This window comes from Mustelus asterias, chromosome 14 (genome assembly GCF_964213995.1).
Source record: "Mustelus asterias chromosome 14, sMusAst1.hap1.1, whole genome shotgun sequence".
Taxonomy (NCBI): Eukaryota; Metazoa; Chordata; class Chondrichthyes; order Carcharhiniformes; family Triakidae; genus Mustelus; species Mustelus asterias.
This window is the reverse complement of record NC_135814.1, coordinates 8,160,473-8,188,243: the sequence shown is the minus strand read 5'-3', so window position 1 is coordinate 8,188,243 and position 27,771 is coordinate 8,160,473. Positions and strand designations below refer to the sequence as shown.

General features: G+C 46.9%; 1 protein-coding gene across 1 annotated transcript in view; it reads right to left on the bottom strand.

The window, feature by feature from the left end:
• Positions 1-7,274: 7,274 nt before the first annotated feature.
• Positions 7,275-27,771, bottom strand: part of cyp27c1 (cytochrome P450, family 27, subfamily C, polypeptide 1) — a 36,084-nt gene continuing 15,587 nt past the window's right edge. Inside the window, exons 4-9 of the mRNA XM_078229147.1 lie at positions 25,331-25,540; positions 22,432-22,595; positions 19,580-19,746; positions 13,154-13,232; positions 8,569-8,772; positions 7,275-7,391 (exon numbers count right to left, since the gene is read on the bottom strand). Of these exons, the coding sequence (XP_078085273.1) occupies positions 7,275-7,391; positions 8,569-8,772; positions 13,154-13,232; positions 19,580-19,746; positions 22,432-22,595; positions 25,331-25,540 (941 nt within the window). The remainder of the gene's footprint in view (positions 7,392-8,568; positions 8,773-13,153; positions 13,233-19,579; positions 19,747-22,431; positions 22,596-25,330; positions 25,541-27,771) is intronic.

The window sequence follows — 27,771 nt, the reverse complement described above, 5'->3', positions numbered from 1 at the left end:
AGATAGTGTGACATGAACCGAAGATCCCGGTTGAGGCTATGAGGCAGCAGTGCTAACCACTGTGCCACCGTGCCGCCCTCAACTTATCTTCCCACCCAGCCGGCATGACGTCCCACCGGGATGAATCGTTGCTGGTTTCCAAAAAAGAAAACCAGTCATGATGACCATGCTGGGCACAGAAGTTAGCATAGATCTCAGGTAGTGAGGGGCATGCCTGGCTAGTGCTGTCAACCTAGTAGTTGCCATGTGCGGGCCCTGTGGGGAGCCCCAACTTGGGGAGGGTGGGGGTCCCCTTTTCTGTGGTGAAGGGGGCACACACACATCCATGTGAGGGGGTGTTCCCTGAAACCTGGGAGGGAGGGGGATGGCTGAGAGGGGGGAGGGGAGAGAGGATTATGCTTGCGAGGTCACTGGGGGGTGAGTGGCAGTGGTTGGAGGATCCCCCGATGCTTGTTATCTCTCATGCAGATTGAGTTGCGTTTGAAAGATGGCGCTCTGATCTCTGTGGGGTTGGCCTTGCCGCCTCTATCAGGCCCCTCCCTGCCAGAGTAATGGTGCAAACCACAGCTGCAGATTCCCTTTGCAATGAGTGCCAGAAAATCCAGAGTGAAATCCCAGCTGGGCAGCGTGGCGTTTTCAGTCTGAACCGGACACTGACAAACTTTGGGACAATTCCGCCCGGAATCTCCTCCTGATGAATGCCAGATAAAGGTGATGAGGATGATTGGAAAAACCTGCCAGACTCCAACTAACGGAGTTCAGTTTGAACAGGTTAATACCTTCTCCTATCTTGGGTCACTCATCACAGAAGATCAAAGAAACTTGAGCTCGACTTAAGGGTATAATGTTGTAAACTCACTGAAGAATATGGAAGAGCCATAACACTGAAAACTCTCTGAAAGCCCTTGTGTGGCTGCTGACAGCGTATGCCTGAGAAATCTGATTTGATTTATTATTGTCACATGTATTAGTATACAGTGAAAAGTATTGTTTCTTGCGCACAATACAAAGCATACTGTTCATTGATAAGGAAGGGAGAGGGTGCAGAATGTAGTGTTACAGTCATAGCTAGGGTGTAGAGAAAGATCAACTTAGTGCGAGGTAGGTCCATTCAAAAGTCTGACGGCAGCAGGGAAGAAGCTGTTCTTGAGTCGGTTGGTACGTGACCTCAGACTTTTTATCTTTTTCCCGATGGAAGAAGGTGGAAGAGAGAATGTCCGGGGTGCGTGGGGTCCTTGATTATGCTGGCTGCTTTCCTGAGGCAGCGGGAAGTGTAGACAGAGTCAATGGATGGGAGGCTGGTTTGCGTGATGGATTGGACTACATTCATGACCCTTTGTAGTTCCTTGTGGTCTTAGGCAGAGCAGGAGCCCATACCAAGCTGTGATACAACCAGAAAGAATGCTTTCTATGGTGTATCATTAAGAGAGGTGACAGGGGTCCAATAAGAACATTTGAAGTGAAAGGGCTCAGACGGATATTTCGTGTCATGGACGGCCAAATGAGTGGGTGCTCGAGAAAGCTGATGTTTGAGGCGGTGATATCGAGGAAACTCACCGACTTCGGACACGTGATGTGAACAGGGGGGGGAAGTGTTTGGAGTAATGCAAAGCAAGCATGCACAATGAAAACCCAAGATGGCACAGATGGATAATATAAACATGGACTGGCCTCGCTATGGAACAGGCAGTGAGGGCAGCAGAGAGTAGAAATCAGTCGAGAAAGATTGCTCAGAGTGTGGACAACCTCCAGACCAAGCCCCGCTGAAAGGTAAGGCAGGAGAGAACAGAGTCATGGATTGAGTGCTCAGGGAGCAATAATAATTTGTAGATCAGGGTTGGGTTTAGCATGGTGGTAACTATAGACTGTGTGTCCTCTAAAAGTGGGAGTGTCTGTGGATTTTGATTTTTCATAGAATAGATTTTCATAGAATCCCTACAGTGCAGAAGGAGGCCATTTGGCCCATCGAGTCTGCACTGACCACAATCCCACCCCTGGCCCTATTCCCCTACCCCCACATATTTACCCTGCTAGCCCCTGAACACTCGGGTCAAATTATCATGGCCAATCAACCTAACCCGCACATCTTTGGACTGTGGGAGGAAACCGGAGCACCCGGAGGAAACCCATGCAGACACGGGGAGAATGTGCAAACTCTACACAGACAGTGACCCGAGGCTGAAATTGAACCCAGGTCCCTGACGTGTTGGAATAAATGTTATTTTACAATGTTTCAGAGCAGCAAGCTTTGCCTGATAGAGCCTGCTGGCTGGTGGTATGTGCCTACCAGATTAGATGGCTTTACTTTACCTGCATGGGTTATATGGATGGGATGGAGTGTTATTTGATGGTGTTTTTATGTAAATGACCATAGTCAGTAGATCCAACATCACTGGAGCCCGAAGCCTGGATTTCTGCCCCCGAGTCAGGAGTGCAGAGTTGGGGAAATCCCCATCTCCACAAACCCAACAAGGGAGAAGGTGCCCTGAATGGTTGGATTTTTGTTCTAGGGCAGGGGCAGCTAATAACCAGGGTGAGGTCTGCTGCCCCTGGAAAGAGTGTGGAGGCAGCCTGAGGAACTGCCGGGTATTGACACGGGCAGGTCAGGGGTGCTCCAGGACCTCACAGCAGCTTTTAAACAATGTAACAAAGAACGGCCGTCTGTCATTCACCCCTCACCACCGCGCCCCCTCCCCCCCCGGCCCCCATAGCCCCTCCCCAAACACACACTCATATTCATAGAAACTAGAGGTAGGAGTAGGCCATTTAGCCCTTCCAGTCTGCTTCGCCATTCATAATGATCATGGCTGATCATTGAATTCAATATCCTGATCGCCCCTTCCCCCCATATCCCTTGATTCCTTTAGCCCCAACAACTATATCTAATTTCTTCTTGAAATCACACAATGTTTTTGCCTCGACTACATTCTGTGGTAGTGAATGCCACACATTCACCACCCTCTGCGTGAAGAAATTTCTCTTCACCTCAGTTCTAAAAGGTTTACCCCTTATCCTCAAACAATGACCCCTAATTCTGGATTCCCACACCACCAGGAACATTCTTTCTGAATCTACCCTGTCAGAATTTTATAAGTTTCTATGACATTCCCTCTCACTCTTCTAAACTCCAGTGAATATAATCCTAACCGACTTAGTCTCTCCTCATATGACAGACCTGCCATCCCAGGAATCAGCCTGGTAAACCTTCGCTGTGCTCCCTCTGTAGTAAGGACATCCTTCCTCAGATAAGGACACCAAAACTGCTCACAATACTCCAGGTGTGGCCTCACCAACACCCGTTACAATTGCGGCAAACATTGAAATAGCAAGCACTGATTTAAAAAAACTACAACCTTCTTGGCCCATCAAGCCTGCACCAACAACAATCCCACCCAATCCCTATCCCCTCACCCCCACGTATTTACCCTGCTAATCCCCTGACACTAAGGGGCAATTTAGCCCCAACAGCTAGAAGGATGAGGGGGGATCTTATGGAGACTTATAAGATAATGCGGGGGCTGGATAGGGTGGAGGCGGAGAGATTCTTTCCACTTAGTAAGGAAGTTAAAACTAGAGGACACAGCCTCAAAATAAAGGGGGGTCGGTTTAAGACAGAGGGTGGTGAATCTCTGGAATTCTCTGCCCACTGAGGTGGTGGAGGCTACCTCGCTGAATATGTTTAAAGCGCGGATGGATGGATTCCTGATCGGTAAGGGAATTAAGGGTTATGGGGATCAGGCGGGTAAGTGGTACTGATCCACGTCAGATCAGCCATGATCTTATTGAATGGCGGGGCAGGCTCGAAGGGCTAGATGGCCTACTCCTGCTCCTATTTCTTATGTTCTTATTTAGCATGGCCAGTCAACCCAACCTGTACCTCTTTGGATTGTGGGAGGAAACCGGAGTACCTGGAGGAAACCCACGCAGACACTGGGAGAACGTGCAGACCCCATACAATCACCCGAGGCCAGAATCGAACCCGGGTCCCTGGCGCTGTGAAGCAGCAGTGCTAACCACTGTGCCATCGTGCCACCCACACACAGACACATACACACTCTATGCTCCATCCTCTCAATCCACCCCTTCATGGTTCATTTACCTTCCATGCCAACCCATTTCCCTACCTCCCATGCCCCTATGCTAACTTAGTGTCAACTTATGCCCTCCAATCCACCACATTTTTCCCTTTCACCTTCCATGCCGACTCATCCAGTATTCACCATGGGCAGACCTCAGGACCCATGCGGAGATGAAATAAAATGAAAATATAATAACGTTCCATTGGTGAGTTCAGTATTTAAAAGAAACATTCACATTGATTATTTTTTAAAATGACTATATTTATTTCAACTACTTAATCCCTTATAGAAAAGCATCTATATTCACAGCCCCATTTCAAAGACTTTATGAGCACTTAGAGCATAATGATAGTTTGTGAAATCAGTCATGCCGCACAACTCTTGCAATGAGAACCCTCAAGCTCTCAAGTAATAGTGAAATAGCAAGCTCTGATTTTAAAAAAACACTGCAGTTTTTTCAAAAACTTAAAGGCCAGATTTAACAGCTCCATTGAGTTTATACACTTGTTATACATATTCAGGCCCACTTTTCCCATCCACAAAGGGCACCTTGCATCTTCCCAAGTGTACCTACCCCTCCAAATAACTGGCAGCTTTAGGCCTTCTCTTGATGAGTTTAAATTGCACAAGTTGTTTTTCCCTCTCTTTCCTTTTGAAAAATCAGAGCTAAATGAAGGCAGCTGCCCGTCACATGTATCTCAGTGAATAGCCCATGGCCAAAGTTCAACATTCCCCCATTCACACAATGCCACCGCCCCCTCCCCCAGCACTAAAACACTGGATACCAGGCTCAGGACTTCTTGATCTGGGCCCCTGGTTCCAGCTTGGTTGAGCTGGATAGCCTCTCCATTGTAATGAGAATTCAGGCCCAACTTATTCCTGAGTCTTCATGTGGTCATCTGGTCTTCATTGAAAACTAAATGTGCTTTTATATTTGGTGCTTTGGCAGATCTCGGGGTAGGAGGGGAATACCAGTGCCTTGGCTTCCTGTGTTTACATTGGAAAATTGCAAGATTTGGTCCATGTAGATCTAAGCCTGCCAATCCACTGACATGATTAGGGAGACAGTTTGACTCCCTAACGAAACGTTAATAATTGCACAATTGTTGAACAGGGCGGCACAGTGGCACAGTAGATAGCACTTCTGCCCAAAGCGCCAGGGACCGGGGCTCGATTCCCGGCTTGGGTGACTGTCTGTGTGGAGTCTGCACGTTCTGCCCATGTCTGTGTGGGTTTCCTCCGGGTGCTCCGGTTTCCTCCCACAGTCCAAAGACGTGCTGGTTAGGTGCATCGGCCATGCTAAATTCTCCCTCAATGTACCCGAACAGGCGCCGGAGTGTGGTGACTAGGGGATTTTCACAGTAACTTCATTGCATTGTTAATGTAAGCCTACTTGTGACAATAATAAATAAACTTTAAAACTCACCTATGGCCAGAACTGCAAAATTAACATGCAGTTCAATTTCCTTCCTCATGGAAACATTAAATCAGCCTTAATTCAGATCAGACATAATTGGCGGAACAAGGTTGAGGGGTCAAATGGCCTACACCTGCTCCATGTTTGTATGTGTGTATGTATGTTAAGATATGGCAGGGCAGCTCAACCCAAGGAATGTGCATCCTGTGATATGTGGGAAATTGTACGCTAATTTGTTAGTTTAGTTTATTTATTAGTGTCACAAGTAGGCTTACATTAACACTGCAATGAAGTTACTGTGAAAATCCCCTAGGGATCAAGCAAAGAATCTTAAATGGGGAGGGGGGTTGGCAGAGACCTCACTGGAAGTAGCGGTAAACTGTGGGACTTAAGTATAGCTTTGTAGAACCAGTTGGCAATTAAATAAGTCACTGATAAAGTTTATAAACTGGCTGTCACATGTTTTATGGTGAGCAACTCATGATGAATTATTTAGACCAAATCCCTGGACTTCTAAAAGTGTGTCTGATTAAAAGGAGTTCCCCACACAAGTTGGACATCATTGCAGTATGTAATCTCACATATTGAAGTGACAGTCACCTTAAAACCATTGCTCCATCACCAAGGATCAATGCTCCCCCTAAATCTCCTTCATTGTGTGGGCCCATTTCTTGCAAGATCCCAGTCCCTTTAAGATTGCTGCGTGGTTGCTCATCTTAAAGGGACCACTGCTTGTGTATGGCCGGTTTGGGTATGGCTGTGTACCCATGCAGCATTGAGGGAACGTTGCCAATCGGGATGTTCATGGCAGGCGGGGGCAGCGGGGAGGTGGGAGAAATTGTTGGGAGTTGGGATATAACGTCAGAGAGGAAGGGTTTATGGAGGTAGAAGATGGAATCTTACAATCTCCAAAATGGTTACAGGAAAATATTCTCCAGCCTAGCACTTTATCAGTCGATGATCTTTGGCGCCAATTTAAGGTGGAACAATCTCTGCTCTGCGCAAAAGAGAAATTGCTGGAATATCTCTACCACACATCGACCCCTTTGTTTTCATTTCATTTAATTTTTAACTGTTCTCTACCTTTTATTTCTTGATTGTCTTTCTTCATTTTTCTTCCCCCCCCACTCTTTCCCTCTATTTTATCACCCTTTCCTTACCTTTTCTCCTCTTTTGCTTCCCCTTTTTCTCAATTTTACCTCTCTCCCACCCGTCTCCCCATTCCCCCCACATCTTCATCTGTCACAGTTTACCCTCTGATTCCAGCTTCTCTGCCGTTTGGCCATTCACACCTTCTATTCTCTCTACGGGCTGCCATTAGCAGCCTTTCCCCTGGTTTCTGTGGCTCTGACTCATCTTTCATTCCCTCCCCCTGCAGTATAAATATCTCCCACTTTCTATGCCTTTTAGCTTTGACAAAGGGTCATCCAGACTCAAAACGTCAGCTCTTTTCTCTCCTTACAGATGCTGCCAGACCTGCTGAGATTTTCCAGCATTTTCTCTTTTGGTTTCAGATTCCAGCATCCGCAGTAATTTGCTTTTATTCTCTGCTCTGCGCATGTGGTTAAAATTGAGTTGAATAAAAGCCTCTGTCACGTGTCCTCATTGTGTGTTGCTGTTCACCCAGTTGCTTCGTAATCCTCATAATTATCGGATTGAATCAAATCTGTTCGTGTCAATGTGAAGACTTTTTCAGTCGGTTCTTCAGATGCCCACTTCATGCCACACTGGCCTGTGCCGACTCCCACCCCACTCCACCCCACCCCTCGCCGGTCACATTACTTCCTGTCCACAAATTTCAGGTCAATGGGCCTTCCGGGACCCAGCAGGCCTTGGGTCTTGGCAGGAACAGTTCCAGTATTGGGAGCCAGCTGTATCTCAAATGCCTGCAGGAGCTGAGGAAAGCAGAGGTTAAAATGGTCAGTACAATTGCGATATGAAGTACTGTCCCAATGACAATTTGTATTTATATAGAGCTGTTATCGACAATATTCTGCAACAAATCACATGAGGAATTATTAGGACTTGTGATCAAAAGCTTGGTCAAAGAGGTCCAAGTTTTATGAGTGACTTATTAAGTGGAGCTGAGTCCACGAAAAGATCAGCCATGATCTTATTGAATGGTAGAGCAGGTTCGAGAGGCCAGATGGTCTACTCCTGCTCCGAGTTCTTATGTTCTTATGAGTGAGCTAAAGAACAAAGAAAATTACAGCACAGGAACAGGCCTTTCGGCCCTCCAAGCCTGCACCGACCATGTTGCCCGACTTAACTAAAACCCCCGACCCTTCCGGGGACCATATCCCTCCATTCCCATCCTATTCATGTATTTGTCCAGACGCCCCTTAAAATCGTATCTGCTTCCACTACCTCTCCCAGCAGCGAGTTCCAGGCACCCACCACCCTCTGTGTAAAAAACTTGCCTCGTACATCTCCTTTAAACCTTGCCCCTCGCACTTTAAGTCTTCCCCCCAAGTAATTGATGCTTCCACCTGGGGAAAAAGCTTCTGACTATCCACTCTGTCCATGCCCCTCACAATCTTGTAGACTTCTATCAGGTCGCCCCTCAACCTCCATCGTTACAGTGAGAACCACCAAATTTCTCCAAGCTCTCCTCATAGCTAATGCCCTCCATACCAGGCAACAACTTGGTAAATCTTTTCTGTACTCTCTCCAAAGTCTCCACATCCTTCTGGTAGTGTGGCAACCAGAACTGAACGCTATATTCCAAGTACGGCCTAACTAAGATTCTATAAAGCTGCAACATAGCTTGCCAATTTTTAAACTCAATGCCCCAGCCAATGAAGGCAAGCATGCCGTATGTCTTCTTGACTACCTTCTCCACCTGCGTTTCCACTTTCAGTGACCTGTGTACCTGTATACTCAGGGCTTCTATCTCAGAAACGCGACTCACTGCGCACAAGACCTCATAAATGTAATCCCCTCAAAATGCTGAATAGCCTGTGCTATAAAACCCACACTCTTGCAAAAGCTTCATTTTCTATCCTGGCGCAGGAGCCAAGTGTTTTCCACCTACTGAGCCCCTTGCCAGCCCCCACTCCCCCCGAGACCTGCCTGTATGAGCGCCAGGTGTATCTCCAGTTCCGCGATCCTCCGTCCCACACAGCTCCGTACCCCGTAGCCAAACGGGATAGCACCAAAGTTATCCACCCGATCCGTGTCGTTCTTCCTTAGCCAGCGGTGTGGCTGGAACTCCCCTGGCTTGTCGAAAACCTCGCTATCATGAGACGTGGTGTAGTGGCAGAGGGCAAGTTGTGTCTGGGGAGGGAGAGAGGTAAGAACAAAATAAGGAATTTTTAGTGTTGGTTACCCCCACTCAGCGTACAGGGTTCAGTGACAAAGCTTTGACGGAGAAATCTGATTGAAAGATTGTGATGTCTTAACTATGTTAGGGGTTGTGAATTTTCAACAAAAGTAAAAGATATGGTTTGCACATGTAGATTCAAAATAAAACGCAACAGATTTATTCAAGGACCTCTGACCTGCAACACCCTAATGACATCACCATCAAATCATGTGACCAGCTCTTAAAGCAACCTACAACCACTTAAATATATAACAAAGCGCAAAGATCCTGGACACCGAGGTCCAACGAGGAGAGAACAACAATAAATCACATTGAGATACTGAGTTAGCAGCAAGTCTGCAGGTTGCCAGAAAAAGAGGACGCTGAAGGTGGGAGGCACTGGGAATGGCCGATAAATGGGATATAATGTGAAGAGTCAAGATGAGGAAGAGGAAAATTATACAATGGAGGATTTGGAATTGGGAAGAGAGAATAAATATCTACGGCAGGAATAAACAGTAGAATTGAGAGAAATGGAGCAAATTGTGACAGAGTTACATGGCATAGTGGTGTAGAGATAATGGTGGGAATTCTACCGTCCCGCCGCCACGGGAATTGTAGCAGGCGGGGGGGGGACCATGAAAAGGTCCATTGACCATAGGTGGGGCTCTCTGGTATTTAGATTTACCAGAAGACATTTGATAAAGTGCCTCATCAAAGGTTATTACGTTCAATGAAAGCTGTTGGGTAGCGGATAACAAAATGGCATGGATAGAAGATTGAACAGCCTACAGGAAACAGAGAGTAGCCATAAATAGGTGATTTATTTGGTTAGCAAGATGTATCGAGTGGTGTGCCATAGGGAGCAGTGCCGGGATCTCAGATTTTTACAATTTATGACTTGGATGAAGGGACCACAGGTATGGTTGCTAAAATTGCTGATGATACAATGATAGGAAGGGAAGTAAGTTGTGAAGAGAACGTAAGGAGGCTACAGAGGGATATAGATAGGTTCAATGAGTAGAGAAAAAAATCTGGCAATGGAGAATGATGTGGGTCGGTGTGAAATTGTCCATTTTGGCAGGAAGAAGCTTATTATCTAAATGATGAGATATAGCAGAGCTCTGAGATACAGAGGGATCTGGGTGGGGTTTTTTAAAGTTTATTTATTAGTGTTACAAGTAGGCTTACATTCACACTGCAATGAAGTTACTGTGAAAATCCCCTAGTCGCCACACTCCGGCACCTGTTCGGGTACACTGAAGGAGAATTTAGCATGGCCAATGCGCCTAACCCGCATGCCTTTTGGACTGAGGGTGCAAAGTGGAGCACCCGGAGGAAACCCACGCAGACATGGGGAGAATATGCAAACTCCACACAGACAGTGACCCAAGCTGGGAATCGAACCCGGGTCCCTGGTGCTGAGAGGCAGCAGTGCTAACCATTGTGCCACCGTGCTGCCCACTAGGTGTCCTAGTGCATGAATCACAAAAGGCTAGTACACAGCTACAGCAAGTAATTAGGAAAGCTAATAGAATGTTGATAGAATCATAAAGTGCAGAAGAGGCCCCTAGGCCCATTGAATCCATACCGACACATTAGAAACACCTGAGCTCCACCTATTCCCATTTGCCAGCACTTGGCCCATAGCCCGGAATGTTATGATGTGCCAAGTGTTCATCCAGACACTTTGTAAGTACGTTGGAAGCAGTTATGAGAGAGGTTGGAATGGGTGGGTTGTCTTATGAGGAAAGGTTGGACAGGCTAGGCTTGTACCCACTAGTGTTTATATGAGTAAGAGGTGACTTAATTGAAACCTTTAGGATCCTTAGGGGTATTGACATGGTGGATGTGGGGAGGATGTTTCCTCTTTTAGGAGAATCTAGAACGAGGGGTCAATGTTTAAAAATAAGGGGTCACCCATTTAAGACAGAGATGAGGAGAATTTTATTTCTCTGAGAGGGTCATGAGTCTCTGGAGCTCTCTTCCTCAAAAGGCAGTGGAAGCAGAGTCTTTGAATATTTTTAAGGCAGAGCGAGATAGATTCTTGATTAACATGGGGGTGAAAGGTTATTGGGAGTAGGTGGGAATGTGGCATTGAGGTTACAGTCAGATCAGCCATGACCCTATTGACTGACGGAGCAGGCTTGAGGGGCCGAGTGGCCTACTCTTGTTCCTAATTCATATGCAAGCATTGTAATGGGGTGACGGCAGGAAACAGTTTGGGCAGCGCTGGCCTATAAAGGGGCCTACCAAGAAACTGCGATGTGAAACTTTTCCTAGTGAATGAGTTTCATCACCAGCTTCTCAGGGCAGCTGGGAATGGGCAGTAAAGGGAACCTTGTCTTTTGTAAGACAATGTAATGTAAGCTTTGTTATTTATCCTGCTAAAATAGACAATTTCACATTGGTCCACATTATAATCCATTTGCCATTGGTTTTCCTAATCACTGAATCTATTCATATCCCTTTGTAGCCTCCTTACGTCCACTTCATAACTTACTTTCCTTCCTATCATTGTATTATCAGCAATTTTAGCAACTATACCTTTTGTCCCTTCATCCCAGGTTCAAGACCGCAAGAAACTACAAAGGGACGTGAATGAAGCCCAGTCCAGCATGCAAATCAGCCTCCCATCCATTGACTCTGTCGACACTTCCTGCTGCCTCGGAAAAGCAGCCAGCATGACCAAGGACCCCACATACCCTGGACATCTCTCTTCCATCTTCTTCCGTCGGGAAAAAGATACAAAATTCTGAGATCACGTACCAACCGACTCAAGAACAGCTTCTTCCCTGCTGCCATCAGACTTTTCATATAATCCTTACAGTATAGAAGCAGGCCATTTGGCCCATCGAGTCTGCGCCAAGTCTGCACAATCCCAACCAGGCCCTATTCCCATAACCCCATACATTTACCCTGCTAATCCCCTGACACTAGGGTCAATTTATCATGGCCAATCAACCTAATCTGCACAGCTTTGGACTGTGGGAGGAAACCAGAGCACCCGGAGGAAGTCCATGCAGACACGGGGAGAATGTGCAAACTCTACACAGATAGTGACCCGAGGCTGGAATTGAACCTGGGTCCCTGGCGCTGTGAGGCAGCATCGCTAAACACTGCTTTTGAATGGACCTATCTCATAATAAGTTGATCTTTCTTTACACCCTAACTATGACTGTAACACTACATTCTGCATTCTCTCCTTTCCTTCTCTATGAACGGTATGCTTTGTCTGTATAGTGCGCAAGAAACAATACTTTTCACTGTATGTTAATACATGTGACAATAATAAATCAAATCAAATCTTGTCAGCGTCACTCACAATTGAATTTTAAAACATTGTCCATGTTACCACATGCACAGAGGCACCTTGGGACATTTCAGTGTGTTCAATGTGTTGGCAATGTGTTAGCTCTGTGGGCTACAGAGGAGGGGGGTTGGGGGATGGGGGATAGGGGCGATGGGGGGGGGGGCGTTGACCAGGGTGTGATGGAGGACGTGAACCATTTCAGTCATGAGGAGTGGTCGCAAAAGTTTCGTCCGCTCCGAGGTTACAGACGGGAAATGTTAACTCTGTTTTTCTCTCTGCCCAGACTCTGGCATGTTTTGATTTTAATTGCAGCCATAGGGCTGATCCAAGTTTGAGAGAGAGAGACCTGATAGAATTTTTCCAGGTGACACGAGGACTCGGAGGAGAGGACAGTTATTTCCCTTTAGCGAGTGAATCAATAAGCAAAGGGCACAGATTGTTAAATCATTGGCTAAAGGTCTGGAGGGACAATAAGGAGATTGGTTTTCCACTCAAAAGTGTCAGAATGCTCATTTTGGAAGAGCTGGTGGAAGCTAAATAATTTACAACTGCTCTGCGAATGAGCCAGTACAGGCACAATGGGCTGAGTGGCCTCCCTGTTGTAAAATTCTATGATTTCCCAGTTCTCTAAATGCAAGTTGTTCTTTACACATTCTGAAGATTATTTATATTTCATTAACACTGCAATGAAGTTACTGCGAAAATCCCCTAGTCGCCACACTCCAGCACCTGTTCAGGTACACTAAGGGGGAATTTAGCATGGCCAATCTGCACATCTTTGTATTGTGGGAGTACCTGGAGGAAACCCATGCAGACACAGGGAGAACGTGCAGACTCCACACAGACAGTGACCCAAGCCGGGAATCGAACCCGGGTCCCTGACGCTGTGAGGCAGCAGTGCTAACCACTGTGCCACCACGTCGCCCCCTTCTGACCAACAGAGATTAAAAACCTTATGAAGTTGAGTTAAAGTCCGCAGTGTGCATTGTTTGACAGTGGCATTACTAAATGTAATTCACCAAAGTAAATATTCAGCTCACTCCGCTTGGGATGAAATATCCGCCAACAATCATGTCCTCTTGGGTGACCCGTCCATTCCCGGGAAGAACAGGGAAGAGCCTGCAGTGGAAAGCAAAACAGGAATTTCTCACGTCCCAAGTTATTCCACCTCAGACAGCTATTTTTCGGCTTGGGTTTTCTCACGTTTGGCTGGTGTGGCCAGAGGGCTGACTACCACAACGATTACAGCAACAGCTACAGTAACAATATTAGCTGGAAGGACAACTGTGAGAATGAGAGTCAAGAATGTTGGGAACTTTGGTCAAGTTATAATTAAACACAGATGCAAGTTAACCCCATGCACTCCGGACATTCTCTCTTCCACCTTCTTCCATCGGGAAAAAGATACAAAAGACTGAGGACACGTACCAACCGACTCAAGAACAGCTTCTTCCCTGCTGCCATCAGACTTTTGAATGGACTTACCTTGCATTAAGTTGATCTTTCTCTACACCCTAGCTATGACTGTAACACTACATTCTGCACCATCTCCTTTTCTCCTCTATGAATGGTATGCTTTGTCTTTATGTTGCAGCTGTATAAGGTGCTGGTGAGGCCACACCTGGAGTAGTGTGCACAGTTTTGGTCTCCTTACTTGAGAAAGGATATATTGGCACTGGAGGGGGTGCAGAGGAGATTCACTAGGTTGATTCCGGAGTTGAGAGGGTTGGCTTATGAGGAGAGACTGAGTAGACTGGAGCTATACTCATTGGAATTCAGAAGAATGAGGGGAGATCTTATAGAAACATATAAGATTATAAAGGGAATAGATAGGATAGAAGCAGTGAAGTTGTTTCCACTGGCAGGTGAAACTAGAACTAGGGGGCATGGCCTCAAAATAAGGGGGAGCAGATTTAGGACTGAGTTGAGGAGGAACTTCTTCACCCAAAGGGTTGTGAACCTGTGGAATTCCCTGCCCAGTGAAGCAGTTGAGGCTACCTCCTTGAATGTTTTTAAGGCAAGGATAGATACATTTTTGAACAGTAAAGGAATTAAGGGTTATGGTGAGTGGGCGGGTAAGTGGAGCTGAGTCCACGAAAAGATCAGCCATGATCTTATTGAATGACGGAGCAGGCTCGAGGGGCCAGGTGGCCTACTCCCGTTCCTAGTTCTTATGATCTTATGTCTGTATAACGCGCAAGAAACAATACTTTTCGCTGTATGCTAATGCATGTGACAATAATAAATCAAATCAAAATCAAATCAAATCAGTGAGTTCCTCCTCCAAACTGCATTCCCCATGTCACAACCACAAGCGCCAGTGAGCGCATCTGCCACAAGCAAATTCACGCAACTGGTTGTCTTTTCAATGGACACGCGCGCTGTCCCACAAGAATAAGCGGATAGTCATCAGGAACAGGAATGGTGGCTGATGGAGGAAAGCCACGTTTTTGTGTGGGTCTGTCGAGAGATTCCAGTTAAAACTAAAGGCTGGACTGACTCTCCTTGTATTACCAACAGCGTCTGGGAGACCTGGGCATCAAATTACGGCACTGAGAAAAGCAAAGTGTCTGTTTGTATATTGTGTCATGAGGTGGAGATGCCGGCGTATATTGTATATTGTGTCCCCAGGGTCAGCCCTGCAGAGGCCCCATCAAACGCTGCATTACACAGCGGAATCAATGCAAAGGCAGCTTTTGACACATCTTTTGTCAATGAGTGAATTGAGACGTTGCCCCTCAGGGCTCAGAGTTGTATTTAAGATGTAAATAGTGCCGCTTTATCCCAATGATCGTAACCATCTTCCATTGCCACTGGGGCAGATACAACATGTTTGAATAGGATTACACGGCTATTGAGTGAATGTGCTTGGTCTTGTCAATGCATCAGGGTCACAGGCGTTAGAAGGGTTTGCTTTCATATAGAACAATGTCACACAAAAACTTCTCAAAAGATCTTCACTTACAATAAAGGATTCGAGTAAACCAAACGGCCATTGCAATAAGATAAATATCTACTCCATCTGTTTTTTTTATTGGATTTATGTCACATTATCAGTAACCCCCACAGCTTGCCTCCTGGACTTGCAGAATTTCACTAGCTGTTCTGTCTGGAGACAATGCACATCTCTTTGACCTGTGTTTAATGTTCCCTCCACCCACATTGTCTGTACATTTAAGACCTGGCTGGCTGTAGGATTCGCATTCTAATCAGTATTCTGCAACTTGATTCTGTCTGTTTGCACTGTTTGAGAGCAGATTTCCACTCCATCTGACGAAGGAGCAGTGCTCCGAAAGCTTATGGTATTTGCTACCAAATAAACCTGTTGGACTTTAACCTGGTGTTTTGAGACTTCTTACTGTTTTTTATTCTACTCATGCCATTTGAGGGAGGAATTTTGCCCAGCATTTCCCTGCCTTTTGACAAATACAGCCATGGGATCCTTTTTTTAAGGCCCTTCTGCTCTTGTAGAGAAATGTCTTGGTTTAATGTCTCCCAGTGGAGTTCCAGTACTGCAGCACTCCCTCAGTGCTGTACAAGCAAACCACTCACTTCTGGCCCCACTCCCTGTACGAACAATATAGTTTCCCAGAGGGTGGTCTGGGTCTCATGTGTCACCCTCTCCTGCCAGGTGAGCTAGGGCTTACATCCAGAGGGGATAAAAAGAGTGGGATTTTCACCACAGACTACCCACTGAAGGAAAGGTGCACTGCAATGTCATTTTGTGGGGTGTCTTACCCGACAAGCCACCCCCAAATCCTCGTGCCATGAATTACTATAGCTCAGCAATTATATTGGCAAATTACCCATTCGGTCCCAACCATAGAACTTCTACTATTCAGAAGGAAGCCATTCGGCCTATCAAGTTTGCACCGACCCTTCGAAAGAGCATTCTATAGAGGCCCACACCCCACCCTATCCTCGCAACCCCACGCATTTAGCATGGCCAATCCACCTAACCTGCACACCCTTGGACTGTGGGAGGAAACCAGAGCACACAGAGGAAACCCACAGAGACATGGGGCAAACACTCAGAGTGGCACGGTGGCACAGTGGTTAGCACTACTGCCTCCAGTTCCAGGGACCTGGGTTCGATTCCTGGCTCGGGTGACTGTCTGTGTGGCGTTTGCACATTCTCTCCATGTCTGCATGGGTTTACATAGAAACATAGAAGATAGGAGCAGGAAGTGGCCATTTGGCCTTTCGAGCCTGCTCCGCCATTCATTACGATCATGGCTGATCATCCAACTCAATCGCCTAATCCTGCTTTCTCCCCATAACCTTTGATCCCACTCTCCCCAAGTGCTATATCCAGCTGCCTCTTAAATACATTCAATGTTTTGGCATCAACTACTTCCTGTGGTAATGAATTCCACAGGCTCACCACTCTTTGGGTGAAGAAATGTTTCCTCATCTCCGTCCTAAGGTGTCTACCCTGAATCCTCAGACTGTGACCCCAGGTTCTGGGTTCCCCCACCATCGGGAATACCCTCCCTGCATCTACCCTGTCTAGTCCTGTTAGAATTTTATAAGTCTCTATGAGATCCCCCCGCATTCGCCTGAACTCCAGCGAAAACAATCCTAACCTGGTCAATCTCTCCTCATACATCAGTCCCGCCATCCCCGGAATCAGCTTGGTAAACCTTCGCTGCACTCCCTCGAGAGCAAGAACATCCTTCCTCAGAAAAGGAGACCAAAACTGCACACAATACTCTAGGTGTGGCCTCGCCAAGACCCTGTATAATTGCAACAACACATCCCTGCTCCTGTACTCGAAACCTCTCGCAATGAAGGCCAACATACCATTTGCCTTCTTTACCGCCTGCTGCACCTGCATGCTTACCTTCAGTGACTGGTGCACAAGGACACCCAGGTCCCACTGCACATTCCCCCCTCCCAATTTACAACCATTCAGGTAGCAATCTACCTTCTTGTTTTTGCTTCCAAAGTGAATAACCTCACATTTATCCAAATTATACTGCATCTGCCATTGATTTACCCACTCACCCAACCTGTCCAGATCATGCTGAAGGATCTCTGCATCCGCATCAGAGTTCACCCTCCCACCCAACTTAGAGTCATAGAGATTTACAGCATGGAAACAGGCCCTTCAGCCCAACTTGTCCATGCCGTCCTTTTTTTTTTAAACCCTAAGCTAATCCCAATTGCCCACATTTGGCCCATATCCCTCTATACCCATCATACCCATGGAACTATCTAAATGCTTTTCAAAAGATAAAATTGTACCCGCCTCTACTACTACCTCTGGCAGCTTGTTCCAGACACTCACCACCCTCTGTGAGAAAAAATTGCCCCTCTGGACACTTTTGTATCTCTCCCCTCTCACCTTAAACCTATGCCCTCTAGTTTTAGACTCCCCTATCTTTGGGAAAAGATATTGACTATCTACCTTGTCTATGCCCCTCATTATTTTATAGACCTCTATAAGATCACCCCTCAGCCTTTTACGCTCCAAAGAAAAAAGTCCCAGTCTATTCAGCCTCTCCTTATAACTCAATCCATTAAGAGCCGGAAGCATCCTAGTAAATCTTTTCTGCACTCTTTCTAGTTTAATAATATCCTTTCTATAATAGGATGACTAGAATTGCACACAGTATTCCAAGTGTGGCCTTACCAATGTCTTGTACAAGTTCAACAAGACGTCCCAACTCCTGTATTCAATGTTCTGACCAATGAAACCAAGCATGCCAAATGCCTTCTTCACCACTCTGCCCACCTGTGACTCCACTTTCAAGGAGCTATGAACATGTACCCCGAGATTTCTTCGTTCTGTAACTCTCCCCAACGCCCTACCATTAACTGAGTAAGTCCTGCCCTGGTTCAATCTACCAAAATGCATCACCTCGCATTTGTCTAAATTAAACTCCATCTGCCATTCGTCAGCCCACTGGCCCAATTGATCAAGATCCCGTTGCAATTGGAGATAACTTTCTTCACTGTCCACTATGCCACCAATCTTGGTACCATCTGCAAACTTACTAACCATGCCCCCTATATTCTCATCCAAATCATTAATATAAATGACAAATAAGAGTGGGCCCAGCACTGATCCCTGAGGCACACCGTTGGTCACAGGCCTCCAATTTGAAAAACAACTCTCTACAACCACCCTCTGGCTTCTGTCAAGAAGCCAATTTTGTATCCATTTGCCTACCTCACCCTGGATCCCGTGAGATTTAACTTTATGCAACAACCTACCATGCTGTACCTTGTCAAAGGTACAACTTGGTATCGTCTGCAAACTTTGAGATGTTACATTTTGTTCCCTCATCCAAATCATTAATATAAATTGTGAATAGCTGAGGTCCCAGAACTGATCCCTGTGGCACTCCACTAGTTACTGCCTGCCAATTTGAAAAGCACCCATTAATTCCTACTCTTTGTTTCCTCCGGATGCTCCAGTTTCCTCCCAGTCCAAAGATGTGCGGGTTAAATGCATTGGCTATGCTAAATTGTCCCTTAATGTCACAGGATGTGTAGGTTAGAGGAATGAGCGGGGTAAATATGTGGGGTTATGGGGATAAGGCCCAGGTGGGACTGTTGCCAGTGCAGACTCGATGGGCCGAATGGCTCCTTCTGCACTGTAGGGATTCTATTCTATGATTCTATTAATACTTGTTCACAAATCCCTGAAGGTTGAGAGCAGGAGAATAGAATAGTTAAGAAGGCATATGGGACTTTTATCCCATAGGATAAAAGGTTTTTAATCAGTCATGGCACAGAGTATAAGAGCAGAGAGGTAATGTTGGAGTTGTGCAGAGCCTTAGTTAGGCCACAGTTAGAGTTCTGGTCACCTCACAATCTGAAGGATATGATTACATTAGAGGGAATAGAGAGGAGGTTCACCAGGACATTGCCTGGGAAGGAGTATTTGAGCTATAAGGAGAGACTGGGTAGGCTTGGGTTGTTTTCTTTCGAGCAGAGAAGTCTGAGGGAGGACATGATTGAGGTGTATAAGATTATGAGCGGTTTGGACAGGGTGAGTAGGGTGCAGCTGTTCCCCTTGGTTGAGGGGTCAATCACGAGAAGGCATAGTTTTAGGGTAAGGGGCAGCACATTCATAGGGGAATTAAGGAAAAACTTTTCACTCAGAGGTTGGTGGGAATCTGGAATGCGCTGCCTGGGAAAAGAGTGGAGGCCAGAAACCTTACAACCTTTAAAAAATATTTGGATGAGCAGTTGAAACATCATAACATTCAAGGATGTGGGACAAAGGCTGGAAAATGGGATTAGTGTGACTTCAGTGATAGTTATTGTCGGTGCAGACTCGATGAGCTGAAGGCTCTTTTCTGCGCTGTATGACTAATGCGCAAACTCCACAGAGTCACCCAAGACTGGAATTGAACCTGGATCCTCGACGCGGTGAGGCAGCAGTGCTAACCATCGCGCCACCTTGCATTGCTGCGCGTGACAAAAAGAGGCAACTTTTGTCAGAATTATTTTACCTCAACGTTTCCTTGAGGACTCCTCGGACCAACGGTAATTTGAACAAATCCTGCGCCGTTGGGGTCACGTCCGAGCCAAGGTGTTGAACAATCTCTCGGTGCACCACACTCTGGATCGCAGGGTTCCTCGCCAGTAAGTACGTACTCCAGGATAACGTGAATGAGGTCTGAAATTAAACCACAGGCCGAGTCTTTACCACAAACCAGGAAAGGTCGCTTCCCCCACCCTGAGAATCCAGCAGAGAACCTGTGGACTGACACAGAAGGAAAACACTGCGGATGCTGGGAATCTGAAAGCAAAACCGAGAAGGTGGGAAAACAGGGCAGGTCCAATGAAAGGTCACCAGCCTGAAACATTAACTTTCTTCCTCTTTCCACAGATTCTTCCAGACCCGAGTATTTCCAGTTTTTCTGTTTTTTTAATTTTAAGAGTAATGGCCGCCACCCAAACAACCTTCCGATCTGCGCATATTGGAAACCCTGGAGTGATCTTTCCCACTTGAATGACTGTAGATTTGGCACGAATTTGATTAATATTAATTTGAAGGATATCAGGCTAAATTGTCTCAGAATTTGACAAAGGCCGATAGCGGGTGGGAAAAGCCGACGTCAAAATCGCGGACAGCAATGGCAGCTTTCTCCGCTGCATCACCCTGGACTTAGAAGAACAGAACAGCAAGGGGCAGGTCCCAGAACTGGTGGAGCGGCCATCAGCAAATTAGAACCTTGAGGAGCAGGGTGCCATTTTTAAAGGCTGCCCCAACGCGAAGAGGTTCACCTGGAACCTCCCCGTCCTGTCACTCAGGCGATGGCCCTACTGTCAGTGCCAGGGGGCAGTGCCAGGCATGGCCTTCTCCCCCTTGAACAATGCACTTGCCTGAGCTCCTCTGGGAGGTCTGCTCACTAGATGCAGGCCGTGGGACACCAGTTAGGTGTTGTGCCATTCTGCCGCCACACTGACCTGGATGGTTTTTCTGACGGGCGGGGGGGGGGGGAATGATCCAGGCATAGAGGCCTGACAATGATATGCTAATTCATTCAAATAATGTTCCCCATGCTAAACGTCAAGAATCATAGAATCATAGAAACCCTACAGTGCAGAAGGAGGCCATTCGGCCCATCAAGTCTGCACCGACCACAATCCCACCCAGGCCCTACCCCCTCTACTAATCCCTCTAACCTACGCATCCCAGGACTCTAAGGGGCAATTTTTTTAACCTGGCCAATCAACCTAACCCGCACATCTTTGGACTGTGGGAGGAAACCGGTGCACCCGGAGGAAACCCACGCAGACACGAGGAGAATGTGCAAACTCCACACAGACAGTGACCCGAGCCGGGAATCGAACCCGGGACCCTGGAGCTGTGAAGCAGCAGTGCTAACCACTGTGCTACCGTGCCGACAAGAAATGTGTCCTGTCATTGAAGTGGGGGTGGGGGGGGGGGGGGGGGGGAGAGGGGGTGGTGGCAATCATGTCACGCATTCACCCACCTTGGCATGAAATGCAATGTTGTTGTCCTTGTGAGATTTTCCACTCCCGTCCCCATGGCGCCCGACGCGGTCTTGAATGGAAAATCCCGGCCATTATCCTTATAACTTGTCAGCCTAACTCTTTATTCATTTGTGGGGCATGGGTGTTGCTGGCTGGGCCAGCATTTATTGCCCATCCCTAGTTGCCCTTGAACTGAGTGTCTCACTCAGCCATCTCAGAGGGCAGTTGAGAGTCAACCACGTTGCTGTGACTCTGGAGTTACATGTAGGCCAGACCGGGTAAGAACGGCAGATTTCCTTTCCTGAGGGACATTAGTGAACCAGATGGGGTTTTTCCGACAATCGACAATGTTTCATGGTCATCAGTAGATTCTTAATTCCAGATTTTTTTTATTGAATTCAAATTCCACCATCTGCCATGGTGGGATTCAAACCCGGGTCCCCAGAACATTAGCTGAGTTTCTGGATTAATAGTCTAGTGTTAATACCACTAGGCCACCGCCTCCCCTAAACTTATCCTGAACCAATCGCCTAGGTTTTCCTGACTGACATCAATTGTTCCCACTTCATCACATTCTCTCTTCTCATTCCCTCCACTTCCAGTTGCAATGTTTCCTAGTTTACTAATACGCTGATTCCTCCACTGCTCATTGGCTGAGATCATCCAGTCACCACAAAGGGAACACAATTAGGATATTTCTAATCCATGTCTCAGTATTTACCTAATGAACCACAAAGAGAATCCAATTTGGAATACCAGAACTCACATTTGAATACCAATTACTTATTGCTAAATATGATTCATTCAACTTCCCCACGATCCTCAACATGAAGTCCTGCCCTCGGGGTTTGATCAATGAAGTCATTTGTAAAGTAAGTCCAGTGGAGGCGATGGCCTAGTGGTATTATCGCTAGACTATTCATCCAAAAACTCAGCTAATGTTCTTGCGACCCAGGTTCGAATCCCGCCACGGCAGATGGTGGAATTTAAATTCAATAAAAAATATCTGGAATTAAGAATCTACTGATGACCATGAAACCATTGTCAGAAAAACCCATCTGGTTCACTAATGCCCTTTAGGGAAGGAAATCTGCCATCCTTACCTGGTCTGGCCTATATGTGACTCCAGGGCCACAGCAATATGGTTGACGCTTGGCTGCCCAACTAGGGATGAGCAATAAATGCTGGCCAGCCAGTGATGCCCATCTCCCTTGAATCAATAACAAAAAAAGACCAAGGTGTGTGTCACAAATTCTACTCATCTCCAAATTGAGAGAGAAGAATTCAGATCTCGAGCTTCTCCCAGAGGGAGGGTCTCCTACCACAGGGAGAGGCGGTAATAACTCAACCTTAGATTTACCGTATCGACTCCGGCCAGCAGCATCTCTGTCATATTTGCGTAGACCTCCTCGAGGGTCATCTCCTGACTGACCAACAGACTGGTCAGCAGTCCACCCTGCACCTCGCCCCCTTCCTCCAACTGCCGCCTAATCCGGGTCAATTTTCGGTCAATGTGGATCTCACCTGGTTAGACGGGCAGGGGGAAGATGAGGAAATGAGTGAAAGGAATGAAGAGGACAAAGAAAACAACCCTGATTAATCCGATTAGTCAACATTACATTGATTTCTATGAGAACATGCGTACCCCTAAGGTTTGAAAAGTATTGCAAAATAGAATCTTAAACTTGGAACCTGCCATAGAAACGTAGAAAAACTACAGCACAATACAGGCCCTTCAGCCCACAAAATTGTGCTGAACATGTCCCGACCTTAGCAATTACTAGGCTTACCTATAACCCTCTATCTTACTAAGTTCCATGTACTTATCTAAAAGTCTCTTAAAAGACCCTATCGAATCCGCCTCCACCACCGTTGCTGGCAGCCCATTCCACGCACCCACCACCCTCTGAGTGAAAACCTTACCCCTGACATCTCCTCTGTACCTACTCCCCAGCACCTCAAACCTGTGCCCTCTTGTGGCAACCATTTCAGCCCTGACTATCCACTCGATCAACCTGCTTAACCTTTTGAACTTTAACCTGATGTTGTGAGACTTCTTACTGTTACTAGCACAGGACAGCAAGGTCATTTGAAGTCTCACAGAGTGGTTGTCCTTGTCCTGTTGTGGATCACTGCAGTCTCAGGTAAGGCTCTCGGGTTCAGGGTTACGAGCTGTGGCCCTCCAACAGCAGTTGATATTTATCTGGACGTGGGTCTCTGGGAACAGCCCGTAGAACTCAGAGTCCTGCGTCACAGAGCTGCTCGGGATGAACCTCGACAGATACCATTGCGTATCTCTCCAGACCATCATCGCAAAGGCACATTCCGCAAGGAGGTGTGCGACCGTCTCTTCCCCTCCGCAGCCTGTTCAAGGGCAGCGTGCTGTGACACAGAGGCTTTGAGGGTACATGAAGGATCTGCCAGGGAGTGCCCTTCTCATCACCAGCCAAGCTAGTTCCCGGTACTTGTTTGAAAGTTTCTGGGGATGAGGCGATCTGCCTAATGACTTTGACAGTCTGCTCAGGGAACCATCCAACAAGATCCATCATCTCCTTTTCCCTCAGAGCCTCGAGGACATTACGTGCAGACCACTGCTTGATGGACTTGTGGTTAAATTTGTTCAGGTAAACATCCTGGGGGTTACCATTGACCAGAAACTGACTGGACCAACCATACAAATACTGTGGCGACAAGAGCAAGTCAGAGGCACTCCCTTCCCAACAGCATTGTGGGGGTAACTACACCCAGGATAGCAGCAGTTCAAGAAGGCAGCTCACCACCATCTTCTGAAGGGGCGGCACGGTAGCACAGTGGTTAGCACCAGGGTCCCGGGTTCGATTCCCGGCTCGGGTCACTGTCTGTGTGGAGTTTGCACATTCTCCTCGTGTCTGCGTGGGTTTCCTCCGGGTGCTCCGGTTTCCTCCCACAGTCCAAAGATGTGCGGGTTAGGTTGATTGGCCAGGTTAAAAAAATTGCCCCTTAGAGTCCTGAGATGTGTAGGTTAGAGGGATTAGCTGGTAAATATGTGGGGGTAGGGGCTGGGTGGGATTGTGGTCGGTGCAGACTCGATGGGCCGAATGGCCTCCTTCTGCACTGTAGGGTTTCTATGATTTCTATGATGATTTCTATGACAATAAATGCTGGCCGAGCCAGCGACACCCACACCCTACGCACAAATTAATAAATCTGATGTGCATAAATTTCTGAAGGGGCTTGCCAGGGAAGATGTCGGGAGGATGCTGTCCCTGGTTGCTAGAACTAGGAATCACAGTCTCAGAACAAGGAATTGGCAATTTTGGCTGTGAATGTTTAGGATTCTCTACCCTCGAGGGCTGCGGATATTCACTCACTGAGGACATTCAAGATTAAAATCTTTAGGGATTTTGGATACTAAAAGAATCACAGAATGTGGGTGATCAAGTTGAGGTACATAATCAGCCATCAGGAAGGGGAGACAAGTGGTCTAATGGTAATGGGCTAGTAATCCAGAAGTGCAGCTTAATGCTCTGGGTTCAAATCCCACCACAGCAACTGGTGGAATTTAAATTCAATTTATAAACTGGAATTTGAAAAAAAAATGCCAGTCTTGGTAATAGTGACCACGGGTCAATTGTTGGAAAAATCCATCTGGTTCACTAATATCCTTGAGGGAAGGAAATCTGCTGCAATTATCTGGTCTGGCCTACATGTGACTCCTGAGCCACAGCAATGTGGCGGTTGACTCTGGTTGACTTTTAGTTGTCCTATTCGTGGGCAATTAGGAATGGACAACAAGTGATGCCCAAAATACCCCCCAAAATTCGGAATTTCTACACACCCAAGGGTCAAATAGCCTCCTTGTATGCTGTAACTATCACTTGAATCTATGATGCTCTGTGAAGAAATCTGTTGTCCTTACCCGGTCTGGCCTACATGTGATATAAATCCACAGTAATGTGTTTGATTCTTAACTGCCCTCTGAAAATGCCTAGCAAGCCACTCAGTTCAAGAGCAATGAGGAATGGGCAACAAATGCTGGTCCAGCCAGCGACGCCCACATCCCATGAAAGAATAAATGTTTTGAAATCACCTCATTGGCTGATGTTTGTGAGGGCTAAACGGTGAACTCTTGCTTCCATTTCAGTTAACCTTAAATTATCTCAAAGTCTCCCCCATTCCAAAGAAACCTAACCAATCCTCGGCACTCGGGATTCTCTGCTTGAAGGAGAAGTCAAGCTGCCAAAAGGTTGCAAAAACCTTTGGAGTCACTTGGTACTCACTGAATCGGAAAAGTCCATCCCAGGATCGGCAGAACTCGTTCCAGGGTTTGGGGATGAAAGGCCGCAGCCATCTGGGAATGGCTCCCGCATACATGGTGGTCTTGAATATGCTGAACATGAGCTCCAGGGCTGCCATGTAGTCCTTTGTTTCTTGGCAGATCTGGTGTTCTAAGCATCCCAAGCGAGTTTCAAAAAGGATAGTGGCAACACCTGAGGGTAGGAAGGAGAGAGTTATCACCATAGCTGGGAGATTAGGGGTTCAGTGGCAGCATCCTCCCCCAATTTACCCCACGGTGACACAGCGGTTAGCACTGCTGCCTCACAGCGCCAGGGACCCGAGTTCGATTCCCGGCTTGGGTCACCGTCTATGCAGAGTCTGCACGTTCTACCCAGATCTGAGTGGGTTTCTTACGGATGTTCCGGGTTTCCTCCCACAGTCTGAAGGACGTGTCAGTAAGGTGCATTGGCCATGCTAAATTCTCCCCCAGTGTACCTGAACAGGTGCCAGAGTGTGGCGACTGGGGGATTTTCACAGTAACTTCATTGCAGTGTTGATGTAAGCCTACTTGTGATGCTAATAAATAAACTTTAAAACTTTAAGCTTACACCATCCTTAGGTTCAAATCCCTCCTTAGCCTCCCTACCTCGGTGAAAAGACAATGAAATGAAAGTTGCCTAAGTTCCAGAGAACCATAGGCTGACGGGTGATGATTTAACCCGAGGGTCACCACTTATCAGGCGAGGGGCAAGGTTGAGAAGGTGGGGCCTTCATGAATAACCTCAGGTGGTACGGGAATTGGACCCATGCTGTTGGTGTTACTCTGCACTCAACATTCACATGAACATAAGAGTCACTCAATAGCACTCAGATTAATGGTGGAACAATGCTTGATATTTGCTTCCCTGGGAGACTTTAACCGATTTGACCCAAGGAGAAATTTTCTCACTCAAAGGTGATGAAATTTGAAATTCTCTAGCCCAGGGTCAGTGGATGCACAGTTATTGCGTATATTCAAAGAACAAAGAACAGTACAGCACAGGAACAGGTCCTTCAGCTCTCCAAGCCTGCGCCGATCATGATGCCTAAACTAAAACCGTATGCATTTACAGAGTCCATATCTTTCCATTCCCATCCTTTACATGTATTCATCTAGATGCCCCTTAAATGTCGCTATCGTACCTGCTCCCACCACCTCCCCGGGCAACGTGTTCCAGACATTCACCACCCTCTGTGTAAAAAAACTTGCCTCGCACATCTCCTCTAAACTTTTCCCCACGCACCTTAAATCTATGTCCCCGAGTACTTGACTTTTCTACCCTAGGAACAAAGAACAGTGCAGCACAAGAAACAGGCCCTTCGGCCCTCCAAAAGGAAGAGCAGCTGACTATCCACTCTGTCCGTGCCACTCATAATCTTGTAATACTCTATCACAACAAAGAACAAAGAACAAAGAACAGTACAGCACAGGAAACAGGCCCTTCGGCCCTCCAAGCCTGTGCGGCTCCTTGGTCCAACTAGACCAATCGTTTGTATCCCTCCATTCCCAGGCTGCTCATGTGACTATCCAGTAAGTCTTAAATGATGTCAGCGTGCCTGCCTCCACCACCCTACTTGGCAGCGCATTCCAGGCCCCCACCACCCTCTGTGTAAAAAACATCCCTCTAATATCTGAGTTATACTTCGCCCCTCTCACCTTGAGCCCGTGACCCCTTGTGAACGTCACTTCTGATCTGGGAAAAAGCTTCCCACCGTTCACCCTATCTATCCCCTTCATAATCTTGTACACCTCTATTAGATCTCCCCTCATTCTCCGTCTTTCCAGGGAGAACAACCCCAGTTTACCCAATCTCTCCTCATAGCTAAGACCCTCCATACCAGGCAACATCCTGGTAAACCTTCTCTGCACTCTCTCTAACGCCTCCACGTCCTTCTGGTAGTGCGGCGACCAGAACTGGACGCAGTACTCCAAATGTGGCCTAACCAGCGTTCTATACAGCTGCATCATCAGACTCCAGCTTTTATACTCTATACCCCGTCCTACAAAGGCAAGCATACCATATGCCTTCTTCACCACCTTCTCCACCTGTGTTGCCACCTTCAAGGATTTGTGGACTTGCACACCTAGGTCCCTCTGTGTTTCTATACTCCTGATGACTCTGCCATTTATTGTATAACTCCTCCCTACATTATTTCTTCCAAAATGCATCACTTTGCATTTATCCGGATTAAACTCCATCTGCCACCTCTCCGCCCAATTTTCCAGCCTATCTATATCCTGCTGTATTGCCCGACAATGCTCTTCGCTATCTGCAATTTCAGCCATCTTAGTGTCATCCGCAAACTTGCTGATTACACCGGTTACACCTTCTTCCAAATCATTTATATAAATCACAAATAGCAGAGGTCCCAGTACAGAGCCCTGCGGAACACCACTGGTCAC